At 35.8% G+C, this 22,623-nt stretch overlaps 3 protein-coding genes across 3 annotated transcripts; 2 read left to right on the plus strand and 1 right to left on the minus strand.

The window, feature by feature from the left end:
- Positions 1-7,888: 7,888 nt before the first annotated feature.
- LOC149006449 (glycine-rich RNA-binding protein 4, mitochondrial-like) lies at positions 7,889-10,639 on the plus strand. The gene is made up of 5 exons (XM_089165921.1): positions 7,889-7,990; positions 9,291-9,460; positions 9,558-9,626; positions 9,866-9,969; positions 10,080-10,639. Exons 2-5 carry the CDS (start codon positions 9,328-9,330, stop codon positions 10,230-10,232), a joined length of 459 nt encoding a protein of 152 aa, XP_089022047.1. The 5' UTR covers positions 7,889-7,990; positions 9,291-9,327; the 3' UTR covers positions 10,233-10,639.
- Positions 10,640-13,598: 2,959 nt separating this feature from the next.
- On the plus strand, positions 13,599-14,429 carry LOC149006450 (uncharacterized). Its single transcript, XM_089165437.1, has 2 exons — positions 13,599-13,736; positions 13,938-14,429. The coding sequence occupies exons 1-2, from the start codon at positions 13,599-13,601 to the stop codon at positions 14,427-14,429; spliced, it is 630 nt and encodes a 209-aa protein (XP_089021563.1).
- Positions 14,430-20,404: 5,975 nt separating this feature from the next.
- LOC149006451 (S-protein homolog 29-like) lies at positions 20,405-20,833 on the minus strand. The gene has a single exon (XM_089165439.1). It carries the CDS (start codon positions 20,831-20,833, stop codon positions 20,405-20,407), a length of 429 nt encoding a protein of 142 aa, XP_089021565.1.
- Positions 20,834-22,623: the final 1,790 nt, after the last annotated feature.

Below are 22,623 nucleotides of genomic sequence, written 5' to 3' on the forward strand. Positions count from 1 at the left end.
GGGTTACAAACTCGAATAGAATTTGTTATTTTTTGACCTGAATTCTGTACCTGATTTAGAAAGATGGACCCGTGCCGACATATTTTGGTGGGCAATCCAAATGACCCGATGGGTCGACTGGTTTATCTAAGTGGAGTCTATATATATGTATCTTAAGTTTGTCTACCACATATGATTGAGAGATTTGAGATTTTCAATTAGGGTTTTGGGTGAAAGTTCTTGTAACGTCATTCTTGGTGATTGGTTGTGAGATCTCCTTCTATTCTTCTTTTACATAGTGGAAACTCTTCTTTTCGCTTGTGGACATATTATATCATATTGGTGTGTGAACCATGTTAAATCTCTGTGTGTTTTAGTTTTTTTTTTTTTTTGATTCGTTATTTCGTGGTGTTTGTTTTAATAGATATCATTGGATTCCTTCTTGTGACTGCACCTACATTTGAGAAAATAAGGATTGGTAGCTTCAAAGATCTAGGAGATGATGAAGGTTGACAACCGATTGATGAATTAGTCATCTATTGGAGGAAGTGATGGAATGTACCAAGGTGTCTACTTAAGTAGCAATCGAATACTATGAAATGTGAGCTGGTGGATTTTGGAAACTACGAGCAACGGGTTCTACTGCATTAACCCACATCCCTTCTCTTTGCTTAAATATAATAAAAATACAAAGTGTTTCTTGTTGATGGTTATTATTGTTGGGTTTGGTGTGTCTAGTTTTTTGTGAGTCCATATACTTAAAAGTGAACATATTTGTAATTGGAACAAGTTTTGGGTCAAATACTTGTACAAGGGTAGAATTATAATTGTATGGGAACTAAGGTTTTGGGTTTCTCTATAAATAATCTTTGTGGGATAACATAATAAAAGAAAGACAAGCAAAGGGTAACACTTTGTAAGGTGTGAGAGTGGTGAGATTTTCAAGAAATAGTGGAGTCTCTTTTTCTTGTGTGGATGTAGGCAATCTTACCAAACCACGTTAAGTTCCTTGTGGTTTTGAGTGTGTTTTGCTTGTGTTCTTTGTTGTAGTTGTGCATCCGTCCCTAACAAGTAGTTCTAGATAAATACTTGATTTCAATTGGATAATTCATTTGTAGTTGATTATTTCCTTTACTTTAAATGATCTACAATTTCCATAAATACTAAACTAAAATAGTGTCAATTTCTTATGCGCAACATTAGTTAGGTTTGGCTTGAGTGCTTGACTACTTTGATGGTGAAAAAAAAAACAAACAAACAAACAAACTAGTTACCAAGCAGTCACTGTGAATGGGGAGAGGAGACAAGGAGCTAAAGGGGATTCAAAGTCTTTAGACCCATATCACTTTGGTCCAAAAGATTCAGAGTCTCCAAATCCATTTTAAGTTGAAAAGCTTCCTAAGTTATGGTGGAATCTCACTTGACAACCCACAGTCAGCTACATCTACTTGGACTAAATGGGAAAGATAACCAATCTCCATCTGAATACCTATTATCTTTCAAAGGTTATATATTATTTTGCCAATGATTCTATAATATCCTCAAAGGATTCTATATTATCTTCCACTGATTCTACACATCCCATTCTTTTGGTTTTTTCAAATAAAGGACCAAACTTTTATTAGAAAATGAAGATTGTAATACACACACTGAAGCACCTTAAGCATTCATCACTGCAACAATAGTTGCCCCACTTACACCAAATCTCACTAGTTCCAAAAGAACTAGCTTATAAGAATGATACACAAAGTATACCATGCAACCATTAGAACTTGATCGTGGAAGTTCTAAAGCATCCCAACGCAGCTCCTTTAAAAGAACCTTACTTAAAAGGTTCTCCAATTGAATCTCAAAAAATTATAAACTTCGAAAAGTTGAAAAAACAAGAAGGAAGAGTAATAAAACAAGACTATAGCTAGAAGATCTAAACCAAAAGTTTCTCGATTAGAACCTCAAGGAACTATGATCACGAAATGTGGAATGGAATTTATATAGGAAATTTGTCAACATTTTCCATATGAATTCGTGACATTTAATAGGTTTGCATTGGCCCCTTTAATGTTCGTGACATTTTATCCCTAGAGGAGACCAGAAAAATTCCACATGACAGCACCGTTGTCATCTCTTATGACCCCACCATAACCTGAATTCCCAGAATAGCTTTCCCTACTCCAAAATTCATGCATGCATCACACTACATGGGATCTTCACCTGTTTATGAGGGTTGCATGGTAATTTCATACATTAGTTATCTTTCAAAAAATTTCAAGAACACACCAAAATGAATAGCAAAAAGCACAGACATCACAAGAATATATCAAATTGGCAAAGACATCCTAAGATGTCTCTTAAATTTGCACGATAGTAATTCCGCTAGTCAATTCCATTAATTTATAGATAAATAATCTTAAAATTCTTAAATTGCCCTTAATGTCTTGAGTTTATTGTGGGTTCTACCAAAAGGATCTTCCCAAATTTATTATAAGTTTGATAAACTCCAAAGATTCTTCCGGTTTTTACTTCATTACTTTTGTTTTTTGAGTTGACGTAGTGAAGGAGTTGGTCCAAATAAATAATTAAAATTTCACAATATCTTTTTATCCACTGTATCTTAATTTGATGGGAATAAATAATTAAAAATTATGAATAATATTTTTATTATTTCTAAGGAGTAATTATTGAGAAAATTAAAAAATCTACAACAATATTTCTAAAATTTATTTGATACTTGACCACAATTTTTCGCTATCCATTATATTTTATTTCTTTAGGGAGTAAATTATCAATAAAATGAAGAGCATGAGGATCGGTAACAAAATATAGGAGTAAATTATTAAAAAATATATTTAAATAAAGTGGAGGACTAAAAATGTAGGAGTAACTTTGTTAAAAATCTTTTAAAAATACCTGAATAGTGGTTACAAGATTTTAGGAGTAAATTATTAAAAAAAAGTTTAAAATGATATTTTGAGTAGTTAATTCAAAATTTTTTTTAAATGAAAAACATTAAAATAGTTAGTAAGTAAATATTCTCAAAAAAAAAGTAAATAATTTCAAAATTAAAACCCATCAAGGTAAAACTTTTTGACACAATCTTATGAAGTAGATCTTTTTAAATAGAGTAGATCAAGGAATTTTTTTTTTCCAAAGTGTAGGTAAGGAGTAAAGAGCAATATCGTAAAGTCATATAGGACATTAAGGACAATTTAGAAGTTAAGAGATTTTCTAACCATGACTTAAGGGCATGTTTGGTTACTTGAATCTAGAGATTTCAAATCTCTGGATTCATGAATCTGAGAATTATACCCGTTTGGTTGTAAAAATCTCCAGATTCATGAAATCTGAAGATTCACCTTTTTACACTAAAAACTTGAATCTATAGATTTATGGGTAAGGGGTGAAATCCAGAAATTTCAAAAAAGCTATACATTTGCACATTCACAAAAATCACGTAAATCAAATAGTTTTTAGGATGAATCCACAAATTTCATTCCACAACCAAACATTTAATTTTAAAAATTATGACTCCATAGATTTGAAATCTATAGATTTGAAATCTCTAGATATTTGAAATCTCCAGACTCATGAAACCAAACAGGCCCTAACATAATTTTCTAATGGTGTGTATTATTGTGCAAATTTAAGATAGGAAAGAATAAGGAAAAATAATTTCATAGAAAATATCATCACGACTGACCGTTGTCTTTTTGAACAAAAGATCAAAGATGTGATAACATTTTTGCCTATATGAATAACAAATAGAAATTATAGGGGAAGCCCTTTTATTAAATTTATGTAATATAGTAATGTTCTTAGCAAAACACAAACAACTAAACACACACATAAGAAAAAGTTGGGATTTTGTTAAACAATGCTTCATAAGCTATCCTACCATGGAGCACAGGGGGTGGGAAGATGATTTATGATGTTACAAGCAATTAGAACACAATCCCCCTCCTCATCCCCCCCCCCCCCCCAAAAAAAAAATTCCAATGGCAAATTGGCTTTGAAATATAAAGCTCATGCAATGTTCAATAAATACCGGTGTTTGGATTCTACAACCCTATTTTATTGGGTGTTTACAACTGGAATGGTGGAGAACACCACAGTAGGCCAACAATTAATTGATGAGTGCATTAAAAAAAAATTAGCAATTTCATTATCAGAATAATGACATTTTATATGGGTGTTAGTTGAGTTTGAACCATAGTAAAGAATTGAAGAATAAGATGATTCACCTTAGTTATTGAAGCCATTAAATAAATCCAAGTGCTTTGTGAGTAATTATCAATTACTTAAAAAATAATGGGTACCAGCCATAGATGTTAAGCAATGTGGACCCCAAACATCAAGATGTAGTTTTGTGTACTTTTGTCAAAGGAAATGATAGTCTTCTATGATTAGCCAAAGAACATATAGTACAAGTACATTTATTTGATAATAAAACATTAGAATCCAAATTCTTAAAAGAAGAGGTTAAACTGAGACTAGGGTGGTCTAATCACCAATGCGAAATGTTGAAATGTCTACCATGTACAGTAAAGACAACAAAGGGTGGAGGGAAAGGTAAGTCCAGGTAATAGAAATGACCAAAACATTTACTCGCTGCAATAGTCTTCGTTGATTATTGGTCTTGAAATACACAAGATGTAGAAGTAGTAAATGTGACAGAACAATTGGCCCCCGCTTGAGAAAACCACAGGCCTTCTCCACTAAGTATCTTTGGCTTTCAACCACCTTTTGGAGATCCTCAGCTGCAAGCACTATTAGGAAGTTGATTTTCAAAGCATATATCTCACATTTGGATGGACTATGATCTCTGCAGATGGACTTCCAAATCCAGATCTCCTGACTAGATTTGAAAGGCCATATGCAAAGATGTAAACTCAAAACTCTCATTTCTTCCTCATAAAACTTTAGTTCATTCCCAAGGAGTAAACATATTGTTGTTACCCTAGGGCTTGAACAATCCCTTTTGACCTTGCTAGCTAGGGTTTCCTAGCCGAGACATTCCTCCAAACCCCCTCCTCTTCCTCTCCTTTGGTCTCTTCCCTCCCTTTATGTATTTTTAATCACCCAAAGGAAAATTTTACTAAATACACAAATAAAGATGACGTAAGTAATTAATTGCAGAGGAAACAAAAAGAGTATATGGAAGAAGCATAGCTTGGTAATGGCTTCCACGCGTCACTTCCTATTGAATCACATAGGGCATAAAGAAAGCTTCAAACTAACACTCCTACAAGATGCTGAACTACATATTTCAATGGTTACTTGCCATGTTTTAATCCTCAGTGCATCTCAGTATTTGAATAAACACTATCAACCAATGCATCATACACATAATCACTTGAATTTGATTTCCTCAAACTTCCATAAGTGGGAACCAAAGATTTCTAATTCATCGCCATCATGTCTAATGAGTTGAGTTTGAGAGGATTAAAAAAATAAAAGGGAGGGGGTGTTGGGTGTGGCCGACAGAGTTGGTGGATATTTTCACATAGACATAGGTGGAGTTCTTTTGAAGGCACCAAGGGAGAACCATGAAGTGGTGGAGACTTCCAGATCACAGAGAAGGTAAGTTTGTTTCTGGAAGCGCTAAGGTAGAGCTGCCTTAGCGGGATTTTTGTTGGCGGCTGCGCGGATATCATCCGCGCAGCTGCCTCCTTGTGACATGTGGCAAAGGTAAATCCTATGGTTGTTTATAAGGGTAAACATGTAAATTTAAAACGTCATCAATAACTCAACTTATTAAATTTACAATCTCAACTCCCATAATCTATTATATTCATTTTTAAAATCCTGTTTTCAAAATCTAAAGTTGAAAAGAACGCTCGATGCTCTAGCATTCAAACAACCAGTATAGCGACTCTCCTATTTGGCAGCCTGCGCAACCTTCCTCTTTGGCAACCGGCGGAACCTCTTTGGCAACGACATGTTCAATTTTTTGAGTCTATTTTCTCGAACAATACATTAATGGGTTCTAGGTTGGGGTGTTTGTCTCCCAGGATTCTTCTGCAATTAATGAGTCTCCCTTCCTCTTCATCTTTGCCTGTTAAACCTTCCTCTTCCTCTTATGATAATAATTTATCAAAGGTACATCAAATTTTGATACTTTTCAAGTTTTCCTGTTACAGATCCATCATTGTGAAAACCTAATTAATTTTAGGAAATTCATAGTTGTTTCCATTTTGGATTGAAACCCTATTTCAGATAGTTGCTTTTAGTTTTATTTAGGATTTATTGAAGTTGATTTCATCTCAACCAAGATAAATTACCTGATGTTTGTTTTTTGGTTTTACTTAGGATTTGGACGCAAGTAGGGTTTCTAGTTAAATGTTGGGACGGAAAGATTGGGAGTACTCAAAGAAGGACGACTTCAAAGAGTTTTAGACGTCTTCGTAGTGCAAAGCGAAAAGGAGAAGGACGGTCCAAAGCAAAAGAGTACCTGAAGAATATGAGATTTCATTTGAAGCGAAGTTTAGGATTTTGTTCGATTTGAAGAAATCTGGGTTGAGTTTGTAAATTAAGAAAATCCTAGGCAACAAATTGTAATTATTTAAGACTTTTAAAATATAAAATTTCATTCAATACATCTCAACCGCTCCTCGATTTTGAGAACACGTGGAGCACCCTAGGGCCTGCGCGGAGGGATATCCGCGCAGGCGCCAACAAAAATCCGCCTTAGCGTGGTATCAGATCAGATTAGGCAGGACATATTGTTACATACCTTCTGTGGAACCTCTGCATATGTAGCCGTTGAAGCTCTGGCTCACAATGCTATTGAGTATTTGGTCATGGGGAATGATTTTGTTCGTTTTAATGGCTGGTTATCTACCTTTTCATGATCAGAACATTATGCAAATGTATAAAAAAATCGATTAAAAAAACGAAGAATGGAAAACCAATGACCTTTCTCCTGATGTTGATCAAGGTTTATTGGTGACTTTACAAATTTCTATTTTGTTTAATGTTTGATCCTTTTTCTTCTGTCAATCTCCTTCTATTAACAACTTTACTAATGGATCTCAGAAAATCCTACAAAGTGGACTGAACCCATCATTGAGCATCATAGTAGCAGCGCCATAGGGGGATTAGGGCTGATTCACATTCGGTTGAAGAAGGTGGGTGAAGAGAGTATCTCTTCACTTCTTCATCTATCTCTTAAAAGAAGTCAAAATCAGATTTATGAATGAAGGATAAAATGGATTTTATGTACTACCACTTAACAGACACTTAACACAGTTAGAAGTGTGGGCCTGAATGTGGGCTGGATTAAAATCAATTTGGATGTCGCTTTTTGTGATGGTCAGCTTATGGGTGGCATTGGTTTTGTTGGGCGTGATCATAATGGGTTTATTCTCTTTGCAATTTCTGATTTTAGTAGGATGTGTTCGGCTATAAAAGGTGAACTAGAAGCTATGAAAGAGGGCCTTCTATTTGCAATTCAATCTGGTTACAAGTTTGTGATGCTAGAATCGGACTCCTTGTTAGCCATCTCTATGTTGCAAGCTGGTGGCTCTGATATCCTTTCTATCTCCCCTATTGCGAATGAGATTTTAGCTCTTTCTATGCCCCCCTTGTTGTTTCTTTTTCTTGGATTTCCCGCTCCTTTAATTTGGTTGCGGATGCTTTGGCCCATGGTGGTCTTTCTTCTGACCTGTGAGCTTTCTCTGGCTCCTGGATTTGTTGTCCAGGAGTTGGGCAGTTGTAACCGTACTTTGTCTTAATAAAGTGTGGTTTACCAAAGGAAAAAAAAAACCCGTTAGAAGTGAAGGAGACAATAGCAAATTCATAAAGTGTAGGATTTGATAAGTAATTAAACGATAGTATGGTGGGCAACAGTAATTATTGTTATTTTTTATTATTTCGTATGTTTTGATGCACTACCAGCCAGCCAAGTAGTAAAGTCGTGGAACTGCTTAAACCCTAGCGGCTTTCATTTCTCCGTCTGATCTAAAACCCCATAAGCCCTCTCCCTCCTCCCATTAGGAGTTTCCAAGTTTCAGAGGTACAGCCACGTTGCTCTGCTTGTTTTACGAGTGAATTTCTCTCTGAAAACATATAGACGACGCGTTTTTTGTGTATTCTTCAGATATTATATCTTTCTGTTGTTCGTTTATAGTTTGATTTAGATTTCCCTATTCTTGTTCCCAAAATTTGATTCCTTAAGCTCCTTGTATGGTTTGAATGCATGTTATCACTCTGTTGTTTTTTTTTGTTTTAATTTTATTTACTTAATGCTGTTTATTTTTTCTTGTATATTCTTCCTGAATTAGATATTCATGTTAACCTCGCGGAGCTCCTATAAATTTAATCTCATAGTTAGATTGTCTGATCACATTTGTTGCACTTGCGGCTTCAACGGATTGACCGCAACATCTGATCATGATTTTAGTATGGTTCTACATATTTAAGGGGAAACCCTGCAACCGATTGTGCGTTTTAATTAGTTTGGTCCTTCTCACTCATATGCAGCTATGTTTGTTATTTTGGTTTTGAAGCGGCTGGACAATTGTTTGCTTAATACTGTGAGCAGTTCCTTTCCCCCTCTCATTATTTTGGGTGGTGGATTTGGTCGTGTATGAGAGAGAGAGTTTTTCATGGGTGTCCCTTTTATGTTTGGGTATATGTTTGTTTGGTTCTGGAAGGATTGGGAAGATGTAATAAACAGAAATGTGCTTAGAGATATGTCTCTCTATTTTGTATAACATAGGAGTTTGAAACTGGATTGATAATGTATATGTGCATTGTGATTTGGTGCCATTATGCCCTTGGAATAGAAAGACAAAGCAGACTCATGCTGTGACACTGAGTTTGGAGCATCTTGTTGCACCCAAAAACCCCCCCTTTTCTCTTCGGTCTGGCACAGATGAGGGATGTGTAACTTCTGCTTTGAATAGTTTGAATTGGTTTCTGACTTCGGACAGAGTTGAGCTTATGTGAGGAACCTTCTTGGGGCATAATATATTCAGTAACTTTTCTTATTATGGGTCGAATCGAGTCATTTTTCTTTTCTTCTTATTCTTGTTACTTGATTTTTGAAGACATAAAGTATATATTATTGGCGAATATGATAATCTCTTGACATGTAATACAACTTGAGGATTCTAAAATGTTCTTTCTCTAGAAACAAATTGGATTAATGCATTGAGGTTGAATTGCTTCAAAGTCTTTTGTTGGAAGTTGGTTTTAAACTCAAAGTGATGGTACATGTCAATTTATCTGTTTTGCACTTTGGATGGCTGCTGCTGTTCTGGAGCCCTCTAGCTGTTTTGTTGTGAAGTTAAAATAGTTTCCTCTTGCTACAGCCTTGAGAAGACCGGTTTTTAAAAATCACAAATCAAAATGGCAATGTCTAGTAGATTTGCGGGTCTTCTGAGGCAGAGCATGTCACAAACTGTTAAGTCTAATGGGCAACTTCCAGTGACATCTATGCTGAATGCTGTCCGATTTGTTTCCACAAAACTCTTTATTGGAGGTATATACTGAAGTTTGTGTTTTTTTTTGGCTGAATGAACATGTACGTAGATCAAAGGAATAGGATATTGATGGTGGTTGACTCTTTTTTTGGTTAGGTCTTAGTTTTGGAACTGATGATCAGTCTCTTAAAGAAGCATTTTCCAGCCATGGTACCGTGACTGAAGGTGAACTATTTCTGTTTTAGTGTCAGTTACATGTTAAATAAGTCGAATCACAGTATATAGAATTGCATACATGCTGAATAAAACTGAAATGGTTTTGCCTTTAAAATTTTTCCTTATTTTCCTCGGAAGAATTTAAATAGCCGGTAGGTTCTTTATCCTTCTGAGTTTGAAGATTATTTCTTGGTTAGGTTAAGACAATAGCTGAGATGTATTCATTTTCGCTTGGTGTTATAATGCAGCAAGGGTTATTGCGGATAGAGATACTGGGAGGTCAAGAGGGTTTGGATTTATCAGCTTTGCTGATAGTGAATCTGCCAACTCAGCATTATCCATGGATGGCCAGGTTTGTGTGAGAAAGGGATATTTACTAATAGATTTACTTGAACACTTTCCAGTACAGTGAATTTGCTTACCAATAGAGCATTTGCTTACTCCGAATGACCATCTTACCAGGAACTAGATGGGCGAAACATTCGTGTGAGTTTTGCTAATGAGAGGCCTAGTGCACCCCGTGGTGGTGGTTTCGGTGGTGGCTTTGGTGACGGTTATCGTGGGGATAGAGGTTTCGGTGGTGGTGGTGCTGCTGAAGGGTCTGGTGGGTTCTAAGAGTTCATCAGTCTGATGCTCTGTAACATGGCATCTCTGCCTGCAATTCTGTTTTGGATAGGTTAGGCTGTTTGTGTTTCTTTCTTCTATTTGATGAACTGTATCTGGATTGTACTAAGTCTATAATTGCAGAGTTAATTGTTGGTGAATGCGGCTGGGTCAGTCGTGCTAAGTGGTAACCTATGGTTCTGTTATAGTGGAACGCTTTTTGGGCCTGACGTAGGCTCAGTAGCAGAATTACAAAAAAAATTTAGAATTTAGTGAATTTGATTGACAGATGCAAATCATCATTTCTTGTGCATACACAGGGACTAGCTTGTTGAGAAAACTATTCATACATGAAACAAATGAGAGAAAATTGATTCAATTAAAATTCAGTTTGAAGGCTATACCAATCACTACAACTTTTTTTAAGTTAAGCTTCTGAATATTGAGGTTTCAAGTTTCAACTAGGTTGGATTGGTTTCAGGTTGATGTGTAATGTAAGGCTAAAATGAAGGATGACCGAACCCTAGGACAGAACTAGAAGTCTTAGGGATATGGCCAAATCAGATTGTAGAGGCTAGGTCAGGATTGAATGGAGGACAACAATAGTTCACACAGCAGCAGCTTCAGCACATATTTGAACAAGAGAAGAAAAGTGAAGGAGGTGTTCCACTTCTCTGACCTAGGTTACTTAATCTTAGGTGTTTAGCTCTCAGCAGCAAGGCTTTCACCCTTCTTATAGCTGAAGCAAAGAGACAAAATAAATTCAAAGCAAAGTTTCATTAATAAGTTATCAAAATCCGTGAAATTTTTGCTTATCTAGTTAATGTTCTCAGCAGCGAAAAAATAGACTACTTAGGCCCTATGGCTTGAGGGATTGGTTCAATATGTATATTAGTGGGCAGTGCGTCAGTTTTGTAGCAATGCAGGAGATATCTATGTTAGATTGGGAGCTTCAACATGCCAATTTCATGATCCAATGGCTTGCATTGTGAGTTATATCACCAAGAAGGAAATGAAATGAAAGAATTTTGTAAAAAATGTTAAATGTGAGTTCTATTTTATTGTTACATTTTTTTACAAAATTTCACTTATTTTGTAGGGTTTTAAAAAGGCTTGGGGTGAAAAAATTAGCATGCCACCGCACCTTTCTATCAGCTTTCCCACCCCATGAACCAAACAAACCATAATTTTGGGATTTCATGGAAAATTTTGTTTTTTTAAACATTTACTCAACCTACCGTTATTCCAGCAAACAAACGGTGTCTTAGTGAAAGATTTGTAGGATCACCTTTGTCAGCTCCTATATTCACGAATGAAGCCCAAAGGCATGAGGTAAACCATGAACGCGTTAAGTTTGTGTGCAAGCGGAGGGAGTTTGTAACCCTGAGCTTGTCATGAAGAAGAAGAAACTGTTGCTTGGGAAGTCTTTTAGTGAAGATATCCGCAACATGATCAATGGTAGAATTATAGCAAACAACCAATTGCTTGGAAGCAATTGAGTCACGAACGAAGTGATAATCAATCTCAAGTGAAAGACTAAAGTGAATAGATTTCAATAATAAATGATAGTGCAGTACAGTCCTATATCTATATAAACTTAGGGATGAAAACTCATCTACACACAACAGGTGTCAATATCCAAGTAATAATAAAAATTTAAAGATTTGGACTACTAGTAGGAAGCCAATTTTGTGGTAAAAGAAACTAGTTTTTGTTTAGTTTTGTTAAAGAAACCTTGGGTGGTTACTTTTGTAAAGAGAAACCTAAAACTAGTTAATCATGTAATTTTTCCTTAAAAGATGCCGGGGGAGTAGTAGGCAATCCGGACTCCCAAAAGAAAATGTAACCTAAGGTTACTAGGGTATCTAGGTTCTAGCTTAGTTTGTCGTGCCTATTGGCTATAAAGCTCGCCATGGGCCAGAGTTGGTATCTATTAAGGATCGAATATCTAAGTTGGGCCGACCAACATCCAATCTGATGAGCCGGATAGGTATATTTAAAGAGCAGTTTGCTCATAATGGATAGTTATGGAGACCAGTCATCAAGAACGACCAAAGTTCTATTCACAACAAATCACCGAACAAATAAGGCCAAGAGATAAGCCCAAGAGATTCTCCGGATAAGAGAGTCTGAAACGAACACACCAACAGGTGCTTGTTCATGTTTCTATGCAGTCATTGCCGCTTAAATGGTTCTCATGAAGGGGTGGTTGGGATTAAGGTAGCAATGAAGAAAAGAAACAAAATATTTTAAATAGTAGTGAAGCTGGAAAGTAGTCTGTCCAAAACAGCAGACTGCTTTCCAGCTTCCCTATGGTTTCTTTTTTTCTTGTGGGGTTGGGCAGGGATTGGGGGCTTCGTATAATTGAATAAAGAACTTCTTTACACAAGGGCTCTAATTGTTGAATGAGATTCTAGGAAGGGTTAATAAAAATGTAATAAGATCTTAGTGAAACAATTAAACAAATATTTCATGGCAGCGGTAATAAACTAATTTTAGTTGTCCCTCATCTTCTTGTTGTAGCTATGGTAATAATATTTCCTTTCTTTGCTGCTTGGATCACTGTGTTCTTTGTATCAGCATCTCAACATCCAATGTGAACGATGTTGGAAGTTCTTATCTGAAGTTCAACAATACAAATTGTAGCTGTGGGAACCTGGCTGGAGTCAGAATTTCAACATCAGCCCGACATCCTAATAGGTTATATCAAGGATGTGCATCATTTTCAAGGGGATGTAGTTTTTTTCAATGGTGTGAACCAATAGGAGAAATGCCAACAGCCACTCCTTCATGTGGGATGGAAACAATACGAGATGACCCACTAGTTAGGGAACTGTTGAAGTCCCAAAAAAGGGGAATGAAAATGTATGGAGAATATAGAGAAGGATGTAGTGTTAATTAAACATGTACTGATAGGAGTATTTGTATTAGGTGGTGTACTTCTATTTCTATTGGGTTAATCTGCTTAGTTATATCTTTTTGCGAGCTGATATAATAAATGCTTTGATGTCTTTATTATATGTTAGCCCATTTAGTAATTGTTGTTCATACTACTATATTGTTAGTTACTTGTATGGTTTAATCATTATTATTTGTATGAATTTAGTAGTTTTTTTTTTTTTTTTCTTTCGGTACAAAGACGCTTTTTATATATAGGGATAGGGATATTACATATGCCGCCGGTAGGAGTTGAACCCATGACCTCTCCACTAAGAAGTCAGGTTCCTAACCATCCTACTACTCCTCCATTGGCATGAATTTAGTAGCTTTTGCAAAATGTCATTGTCATCCAATCAAATTTAGTAGTTTTGGCAAAAAAAAAATAATAATAATAAAAATAGTTGGAGCCAAGAGAATACGAGATTTTTTATAAAAATAATGGTTGAAAAGGTCAAGGCTTCAAATAGAACAACATCCACATTCAATAAAGTTGGGTGGAGAAATATTTTGGAGAAATTTAGAAGCAAGTCAAACTTAAATTTTGAAATGAAGCAATTGACAAACAAGTTTAACAATGTAAGGTAGCAATATCCTAGTTTAAAAAAGTTACTGGAAACTTTGAGATTTGGGTGCAACCCTATCAACAAAACTGCCACTGTTGATGATGAGTCCTTATGAGAAATTCATATCAAAGTAATTTGAGCTATATTTTTTAATATATTTTAAACAGTTGGATCATTGGATTATGTGTACTTATTTGTACAATATTTACAACAGGTTAATCCAAGTTGGGCTAAGTTTAAGAGGCATGGCCTTCCTAAGTGGGAAGAATTGTGTAAGATCTTTGGAGACACATATGCTATTGGTGAGGAAGCGATTAGTCCAGACATTGCACTGCAATCTTCAATGGACTTGAGCAGGGATAATGATGAGTATGTGGGTGATGACAGCTTAGATGAAGATGACATTAACATCTTTTCTAAAGGCAATCTTGAGGTGTCACCCATCCCTCAGCTTCGTACATCCAATGGACCCGTCCTTCCTACTGAAAGGCATAAGAAGACTCCAAATACAAAGAGAAGGAAGAAAAAGAGCCCATGCCCAGGATTTAGCAATTCAAGTGCAATTCAGTCATTCTCAGAAATAAGTTTGGTAAAGTGGGACAATTATCTAACTCAAAGAAGTGCAACATCTAGTGATACTAATGATTTCAGTATTGCTAATGCCATAAGTATTCTTATGAAAATGAATTTGGTACCGCCACGTTAGGCAAGACAATCTTACATGTGAAGTTGGATCCAACATTTAGAGAAGTGTTGATATCTTCCCACCCCCCAAGTCAAGCATATTTTTCTGAATTCTATATTTACCACTATCCATTAATATCCAACCACCCCAGTGACCTTACTCAAGCTTGAATAATTTGTGTTTTCAGGATGATATTATATGCAGTTGGTCTGTATAAGAATGTTTGGATGTATATATTTTTTTTGTTTTTTGGGTTATGGATTGTATGGATTATATATGCCTATGGATTCGGGGTGATATTATATGCTTTTAAATAGGGTATGTACCCTCCTACTTTGGATGTGCATTGGATGCAACTTATGTGTGCTTTTTAATAGGTTACCATTGGATTATAAAACTTTGGATTTGCATAGTATGCATTATGTTCATCTTTTTAATAGGGTATGGATTATAAACTCTTAAGTATGGATTGTATGGAATGTTATGAATTAATGATGGGTGTTATCTCTTTTTTTTATTTGAATAGGATTCATGTGATTATTTTCAAGGACTATATTCATAATATGGATACATCTAGTGATTCAGATGAAGAGATTTTCATGGAGTTTTTAGGTTCGGAGATGCTACTGATAGATCAACCACAAGTGACCCGTGTCCCTGAGCCAATACTAGATAGTAAACTCACGGGGATCGAAACGTGTTAGAGAAATCTTAGAGGGACATGTAGATTGCGTCTACGAGAAATTCAAGATGGAGCAACACATGTTCTATAGCCTAGAGTCTAAAATGCGACGTCAAGGGTGGTTAGATGATACTAGGTACATTCATGTTGATGAACAACTTGGCATATTTTTGTGATTAGTTGGTCGTGACTTTAGATATAGGGATGTCGCGGAAGATTTCCAACGTTCGCCAAAGACAATCACAAGAGTATTCAAGAGAGTGTTAAATGCTTTTGTAATGTTAAGCAAAGAAAACATCGAGCCTCCTAACCTTGATGCAATTTCAAATGAGATTCTCACAAATCCAAAACACTTTCCTTACTTTAAGGTATGATACGCGTTTTCATTATTGGAATACAATATTAAACGTTTATACTCTATGTTTTTCATCGACATCTATTAATGAGTTGGAAAATGTTCATTGTATTAGTATTGTACTGGTGCAATTGATGATAGTCATGTGCATGTAGTGGTATGGGCTAAAAGACAAGTACCATTTCGTGGAAGGAACAAATCACCACACAAAATTCATGTGTGCGTGTTCATTTGACATCAAATTCATGTTTGTCTATTCTGGCTGGGAAGGTTTTGCAAATGATTGCAGAGTTTTTTGACAAGAGATTACAAACCCCAGTTAAAAAATTTTTCAACCTCCTCCGGATAAATTTAATACAACTACTTCATCGATTCTTTTTAACCCTTCATCGGATCTAAACTGATGGGACTAACTTTTATTATCTTAATTTGTTGTAGGTAAGTATAATATGGTTGACTCCGGATACCCGACTATGACTGGATTCATGACACCATTCAAGGGCAATAGGTATCATTTACGAGATTTTAGGGGGAGAGGTTGAGGGCCAAGGATTGCAGTTGAACTTTTCAACCACAGGCACTCTTCGGTAAGGAATATTATAGAAAGGTGTTTTGGGTGCCTAAAGAGCAGGTTTCCAATTTTGGTTAAAATGCGTCACGGGTTTAAATTATGTACTCAAGCTAGAATTGTCATTGCTTGTTGTGCTATTCATAACCACATCCGCGACGAGCAAGTTGCTAACAAAAAATTTCAAGAGTCTGGAGACCCACATTGGATACCTAAAGAAGTCATAATGGACCTTTATGTTCCCCTTGAAAACACCCAAAATGAAACAAGACAAATGGAAGAGCAAAGGAAGACAATTGCAAATCAATTGGCAGCAAGAGCTAGACTCCCACCAATCACTTGAAATATTATAATCTCACATGATTTTATGTGAGCAATTGTATATCAACTCATGTGTATTTACCTTTTTTTAATTATTTCATTAAAAAAAAAAAGGGTGCCCATTTTGTACCATGATTTTGTGCATACCATACAAGATTCTATGCCAATTTTACCAAAGAAACGTGCCCATTTATATCCAATCATACAAAGTTTTAGTACAAATTCTATGTCAAATTTGCCCAATTTGGCATAGAAGCATAAAAAGTGGATTCTGTGCCGAATTGGAAAATTTGGCACAGAATCATTACCATACAACCCCTTAATGAGCATTTTAGCTCAGCAAGTAAAAGCATACCTAAATCATACATATAGTAGCAAGAACCATATGAAAGACATTAATTACAACGGGAGTCTAGTTTATGAGAAGAATAATATAGAACGATACAAGTAGGAGTATTTCTAATGCGATTGAATGTAAGCTTCTTGTCCCTATCATTCATTTTTCTTATTTTCTGGTTCTTGATGTGAGCCGTACATTTTACATGGCACCCTGATAGGAAGGGTGAAAAGAAGTATCTATACTTTTTGAACTGATAATTGTCTTCTTCTTCTTATCCTTCTTTCATGCATGAATTCCTTTATCTTGGTTTATGCCGGAATGGATCTGATTGCATAAGCATTCTCTTCTTGTATTAGAATGAATTGTCGTCATACTAAAAAGGGGTTGAGACTTTCCACATCATTCACTCACCTCTTCCTCCTACCAACTGCCCTTACAAGTTTCCTTAAGCAACTCAAGCCATAATGTATCTCGTGGCAACAATATGCCCTCTTGATGTATCAGAATGTATCACCGTCACACAAAGGAGAGTTTAAGTTCCTTTGCTTTATTAGGGTTGATTTTCCTCTTTCATTTCACAATTGGTTTTTAGCTCTGAGGTAGTGCTACAATCATCCAATCCCATTCTTTACTCTTTAGTCCTAGGTGCATATTACATGAGGTACTTTTCAAGGTTCCTCGATAGATTCATATTACTTCTAGTCTATAAACATAATAGTGTCATTACCGTTCTATTAGCATAACCATATTATAAACATGTCATACCATTATCATATCCATGTCACTTTATTTCATGTAACTATGCAATTTCCCTTTTATAAACATACTCATACCCTTTCCCATTCCATAAACATAACTATGTCATGTCATCTCCATATCATACACACAAACATGTCATTTACTTTCTTGCATCATAAGTACGTATTTATTAAAACTAATCATCTTAGCATAAAGTCATACATCACAAGAGGTTCAATGCTACCCAATTATGCATATAGTTAGGGGTAAGAACTTAATTACCTGTTTCTCTAGAGCATATTCTTTCTTCCTATAAATTGTTCACAATCTGGTTAGTACCTAATTCAATGATTGAACAATGTTACTATATCTTATTGTAGAATTACTCGTTTCATTGTACATTCTTACTTTAAAAGTTTTGGTCCATATCGTATTCCCAAATTTAGGGCTTTTGTTTATAGAGAATCACTAGACCTAATTATGCCCGAATTTCCCAATTTTGAATATGGAATGGAGGGGTTCCTAGTCTGGATTGCCTAATTTCGAGTAATCTTTCGAAATTCAATTAGGGTTTTGCACAACAACCCTTATCCTCATAATCTGTATAACCTAAGCTAAATCAGCACATACTTTTTTTTTTTTGGGTTGCCAACCCCGGTTTCCAAGGCTTTGCCCTGACTAATCCGGTGTTCGACCCGGGTCGCACACCTGGCTATGGTGGGTGAGTCTCCCAGCGGGGATTTTTTGCATCCACAAGGTTTCGATACCGGAACCTTGCTTAAGCGGACCAAGCTGCTTACTATCAGCACATACTTTTAACATATGTACCTTCAGATTTCGATAGGAATCTAACATGGTTACTATCATATCTCACAAATCAATTTTACACATGGTTTCTTGAATTATAACATGGGAGAATAATAAACAAAACTAAAGAGAATATGGACATAGTTGTACCCATGGTTCATTGTGTCGGCGATATGTCGCCGTGTCGCTGGGGGGCGACACGACTCCCCCCAGCGACACGATATTTAAATATGTCGGCGATATATCGCCCTGTGTAGGCGATATATCGCCCTGTGTAGGCGATATATCGCCCTGTGTCGGCGATATATCGCTACATCTTGAATATATAACAGTCTTTCATTTGAAGCATGAGTCATACTCAACATAATTGTATAATGAATTGTAAACTTTAGTAGATCTCTTTACTAATTGTGTATTTGTGTTCTCTTTGCATATTTACATTAGTTTATATGAATTTTCCAAACTTTCAGTTTGCCCGCATATAGCCGGACATGTGCCAATTATAAACTTTAGGTTAGGTGATGTTTTAAGTCAAAATAGCACTCCCAATGTGTTTATTGATCTCAAATTAGGTTACATGTCAAATTTCAGGTCAAAATGATCTGAAATACCCTTCGAAACAAGGGTTCGATTTTTCATCGAAACAGGGGTTCGATTTTTCGCCGTGTCGCCAGGGTCCAACACGGCGACATGGAGCAACATGTCGGACCTTGGTTGTACTCAAGGAGAATAACTTTCATGGATCCAAAACTAGCTCCTCTTATCCTCTTCTCCTTTTCTCTTCTCTTTCTCCCGTTCCTATCTCTTCTATGTTATCCAAATTCTATCTCCTCTCTCTTAATTTTCCTTTTATATCATCTTTTTTTGTATTCATAATACTGAAACTCCTTAGAACCTGTGCATTTTAGTAACATTATTTTCTTTTGCTTTAAAACAAATGACCTTTTATCAAAAGGAAAAACATAAGTTAGAAAAATTTATTTGTGGATCCTCTTAGTGAGACCTAAACTTTTGTTAGTGGAATAAATTATGTCTATGTTCCAAACCAACTAACACCGTCTTCAATCATTAACTTCATTGAAAATTTAAATCTAAAATGACTGAAGTAACGCTAAATATGATATGATTAAAATACCCCTATAACTATTGTTATCAACAATCATATAGATGGGTGAAGGGATTATACCGTCACCTGTCTTCTTCCTTCACTCGTCTTCTACCTTCACTTTGCTCGAGCCATTATTAGAAACATCACTGGAAACCAATAGATACTGTATCTACTATATACATAATATATACTATATATATACTATTTAATATATCCTTGGGTAATGGGTTTTTAATTTCAGGCTTCCACTTACATGCTTGTAAGCCCACTTCAATTTCTTACATGGGATCTACTTGGTGATCCAATTTTTGGTACTTTCGGGTTAAGAAAATTATAGTCACCATTTCCTCACTTTTAGTTCAGTCTATTCATTGTATATAGGCACACAAACGAAATTCTGGGTCGACCTAAATTACGGATATGGGGTTCATCTTCATTTCATTTTATTATTCAATTTCATTTTGACTTCCTCAACACTTTAGGCATGTCAGTATCCTTGTGACCGGGGCCAAGATATCACAATTGGTGTTGGGCCCAAAATCATTATTTGATGTTCTTATATATTGTCGGTTTATTGTAAGGGAATGGAATATTATATTTTAAATATCAATACCTACCTCATTGGGATGACTTCCCTATTCAAGTGAATTGGGGTTTCGCTTGCTTGTTTAGTCATCCATCAGTGGTTTCCCCAGGTTGATTAACCGGTTCATTAACTGAAAATTCAATTTGTTTACATTAGACTAGAATCTTGGGATGTGGGTGATATATTAATCTGGTGTATTTTCTAAGAGGAAGAACCCATTTGGAAGAGAAGTCTTATGTTTGTTTAGTTTTTGTAAATAATTCATCATTTGATGATCTTGCATTGTAAAAGAAAACCCAAATCAAACCCAACATGAATATTGACTCCTACACTGCTGAGATCTAACTCCATTTGTTTCAAGACATTAAAAGACAGAATAAACATATGATTTCTGTTAGAAGCTAGTTCAGCAACACCAATAACAAGTAACAGGATGAAGAATTTATTCGATCAAAAGCAGAATAGTTTCTGAGACATCAAATATATATAACTCATAATGCTGTAGCATTTGGCCATGAGTAGAACCTCGTATAAGGACCATCTCTAAATAAGCTTGTGTATATGCCATCTTGCTTCACCTTTTTGAAATGAAGATTTGATTTGTCAGACATATCCCATGCTGTAAAGACTTTACAACCCCCTCGCACATTGTTTCCCCAGTAAAAATTGCACCAGAACAGCGTTGTCAAACTGAAGTTTATATTGAAACTCCAACTGAACTCTTCGCCATACCACTTTAGCTGCTCTCCAAGATCATCGTCTTTCGATTTGCAATGGAGATGCAGACCCATTGTAGGACCAGGACCCAAGTCGTTGATGATGATCACCTGTAATCTACCTTGTACAAGACATGAAGGCCTTGACAAGAACAAGGCAATCATGAGAGAGAAGACAACAAACTTCTTCATGCTGTTCACCATTATTCTCCTCCTGGGTACTTGGTTTGCAGATGGTGCTAGCTAGTGACTGATTTGTGTTTTATTTATAGAAGACAAACCTTAATTTTGATATCTGTATTCAATTCCCTTTTGCTCTATTTCCATTTTATTTCCCATGCAAAAACTTACCATTTCTCATCTGTATGTGAGGAATATTCTGATTCGATTCACATCTGATCCTGGTTAGACCATGCTTATCAAATGTTTGGCTTCTTTCCAGCTCTGGTTTATTATTTTTCCTTCTATGTTATACTGTTTCGGGTTGGGAAAACCCACTTGAACCGTAGGGGCTTGATTTCGTAGTGATTCAACCATATTCTGGGGATATATTTTCCATGAGCATATACGAAAGATATTCCATTTTTCAAACTAGGAAACTCATTAAGGGTTGAAATGTATTTAATCATGCATTAATAACCTCATTCTATTCTGTGATGAATGCGTTTTAAACACAAGGTAGAAAATTCAAATTGGAAGAGACGTGCGGTGCTAGATTGGATAGCCAAGAGTCGGTTCTCCTAAAGGCTTTGTTGTAATGGTTCAAGTTTTTGAATATTGTTGCCCTTGTTTAAACATGAGAAACATTTTCTAGCTTTAGCTTTAGAGAAAGATACTGGAAAGAAGATTATTTAATTCTTTTGATTGTTTCGGCTGAACTCATACTCTTTTTGATCATTGATTATTTAATTGATTATTTATTGGAGTATTTGGACTCCTGTAATCCTTTTATTTAATTATTGAACTTATTCTTGTTCACGATTATCTTTACTTGCATTTATTATTATTGATGGGTAAGACCGTGGATCCTGTGACGGATCACTCCCACTGGTTGTCGAGCAGGTAACCGAGACCAGCGGGTGGGGTGTGACACCATTGGTATAATATCAGGCATGTGTCAGGGACATACCTAAGCCCAATGCAAAGTTATACGGTCTCGTACTATATATGGTTTGGATATCTCCCTCACGCTTAGTGCTCTGTTGGTTCAATACCTTCCCACCTATCAATGGAATCCTCAACGGGAAGCATCTGTTGGATCCATTCCTTAACCCAGTGATCATTCATATATAATGGACATGATGTTCTCCATGTCCTCTCACGGGTTGGTTACCAGTCTTGAACGTTTAGGAGCCCTTACTTATTATATGCAACCTTACCTCTCTATGATGATAGTGGGCCTGCTCGATATACAAGACTCAGCCACTTGCATTACGGGTGAACCGGCTTCAATACCCCTACCGAAAGGGTAATAGTACTCATAAGGATCCCTAGCCCAACACTTCTAGACACCTATCAATAATGCAATTGAGTTTAATGGCACCACATATGGTTATTAGGGTAATGGGCGAACCCACAACCTTAGTGAAAAGTACAAGATAGAGATAATAATAATATTATTTCTCTCTCTTCACATGCATTTACATTTCATCCTCATAACAATAGTAATAGATTTAAAGGCAAAGAGCAACATCAGAAACAATAGCTTTACCTTCCTTTCGTGCAAAGTCACACACAAGCATATTATGATCAATAGAAAATTACAACAATTTATATTTAACAGAAGACACTAAAATAACAACAATTAATTAAATATAATGTGGTTAGTTATTCCTCACCTTCCAACTGGATTCCTTTCTCCAAATGTCAAAAATTCCCTCCCACAAGAAGGTGACAAAAAGATAGTTAAACCCAATCATGCAAGAGGATTAACAAAAATAAAATAGAAGTTAATTTTGGTTTAGAAAAATATCTCAAAATATTCCCATAAAAAC

This window comes from Hakea prostrata, chromosome 8, assembly GCF_041222555.1.
Source record: "Hakea prostrata isolate BN-2017 chromosome 8, UWA_Hpros_2, whole genome shotgun sequence".
Classification (NCBI taxonomy): Eukaryota; Viridiplantae; Streptophyta; class Magnoliopsida; order Proteales; family Proteaceae; genus Hakea; species Hakea prostrata.

Bases quoted from the DNA above. Each gene is read 5' to 3' on its own strand.
- LOC149006449 (XM_089165921.1), top strand. From the start codon at position 9,328: ATGGCAATGTCTAGTAGATTTGCGGGTCTTCTGAGGCAGAGCATGTCA. The intron at 9,461-9,557 runs GTATATACTGAA...TTTTTTGGTTAG, and splicing joins CACAAAACTCTTTATTGGAG to GTCTTAGTTTTGGAACTGAT. The intron at 9,627-9,865 runs GTGAACTATTTC...GTTATAATGCAG, and splicing joins CCATGGTACCGTGACTGAAG to CAAGGGTTATTGCGGATAGA.
- LOC149006450 (XM_089165437.1), top strand. From the start codon at position 13,599: ATGGTTGAAAAGGTCAAGGCTTCAAATAGAACAACATCCACATTCAAT. The intron at 13,737-13,937 runs GTAAGGTAGCAA...TATTTACAACAG, and splicing joins TGACAAACAAGTTTAACAAT to GTTAATCCAAGTTGGGCTAA.
- LOC149006451 (XM_089165439.1), bottom strand. From the start codon at position 20,833: ATGGTGAACAGCATGAAGAAGTTTGTTGTCTTCTCTCTCATGATTGCC.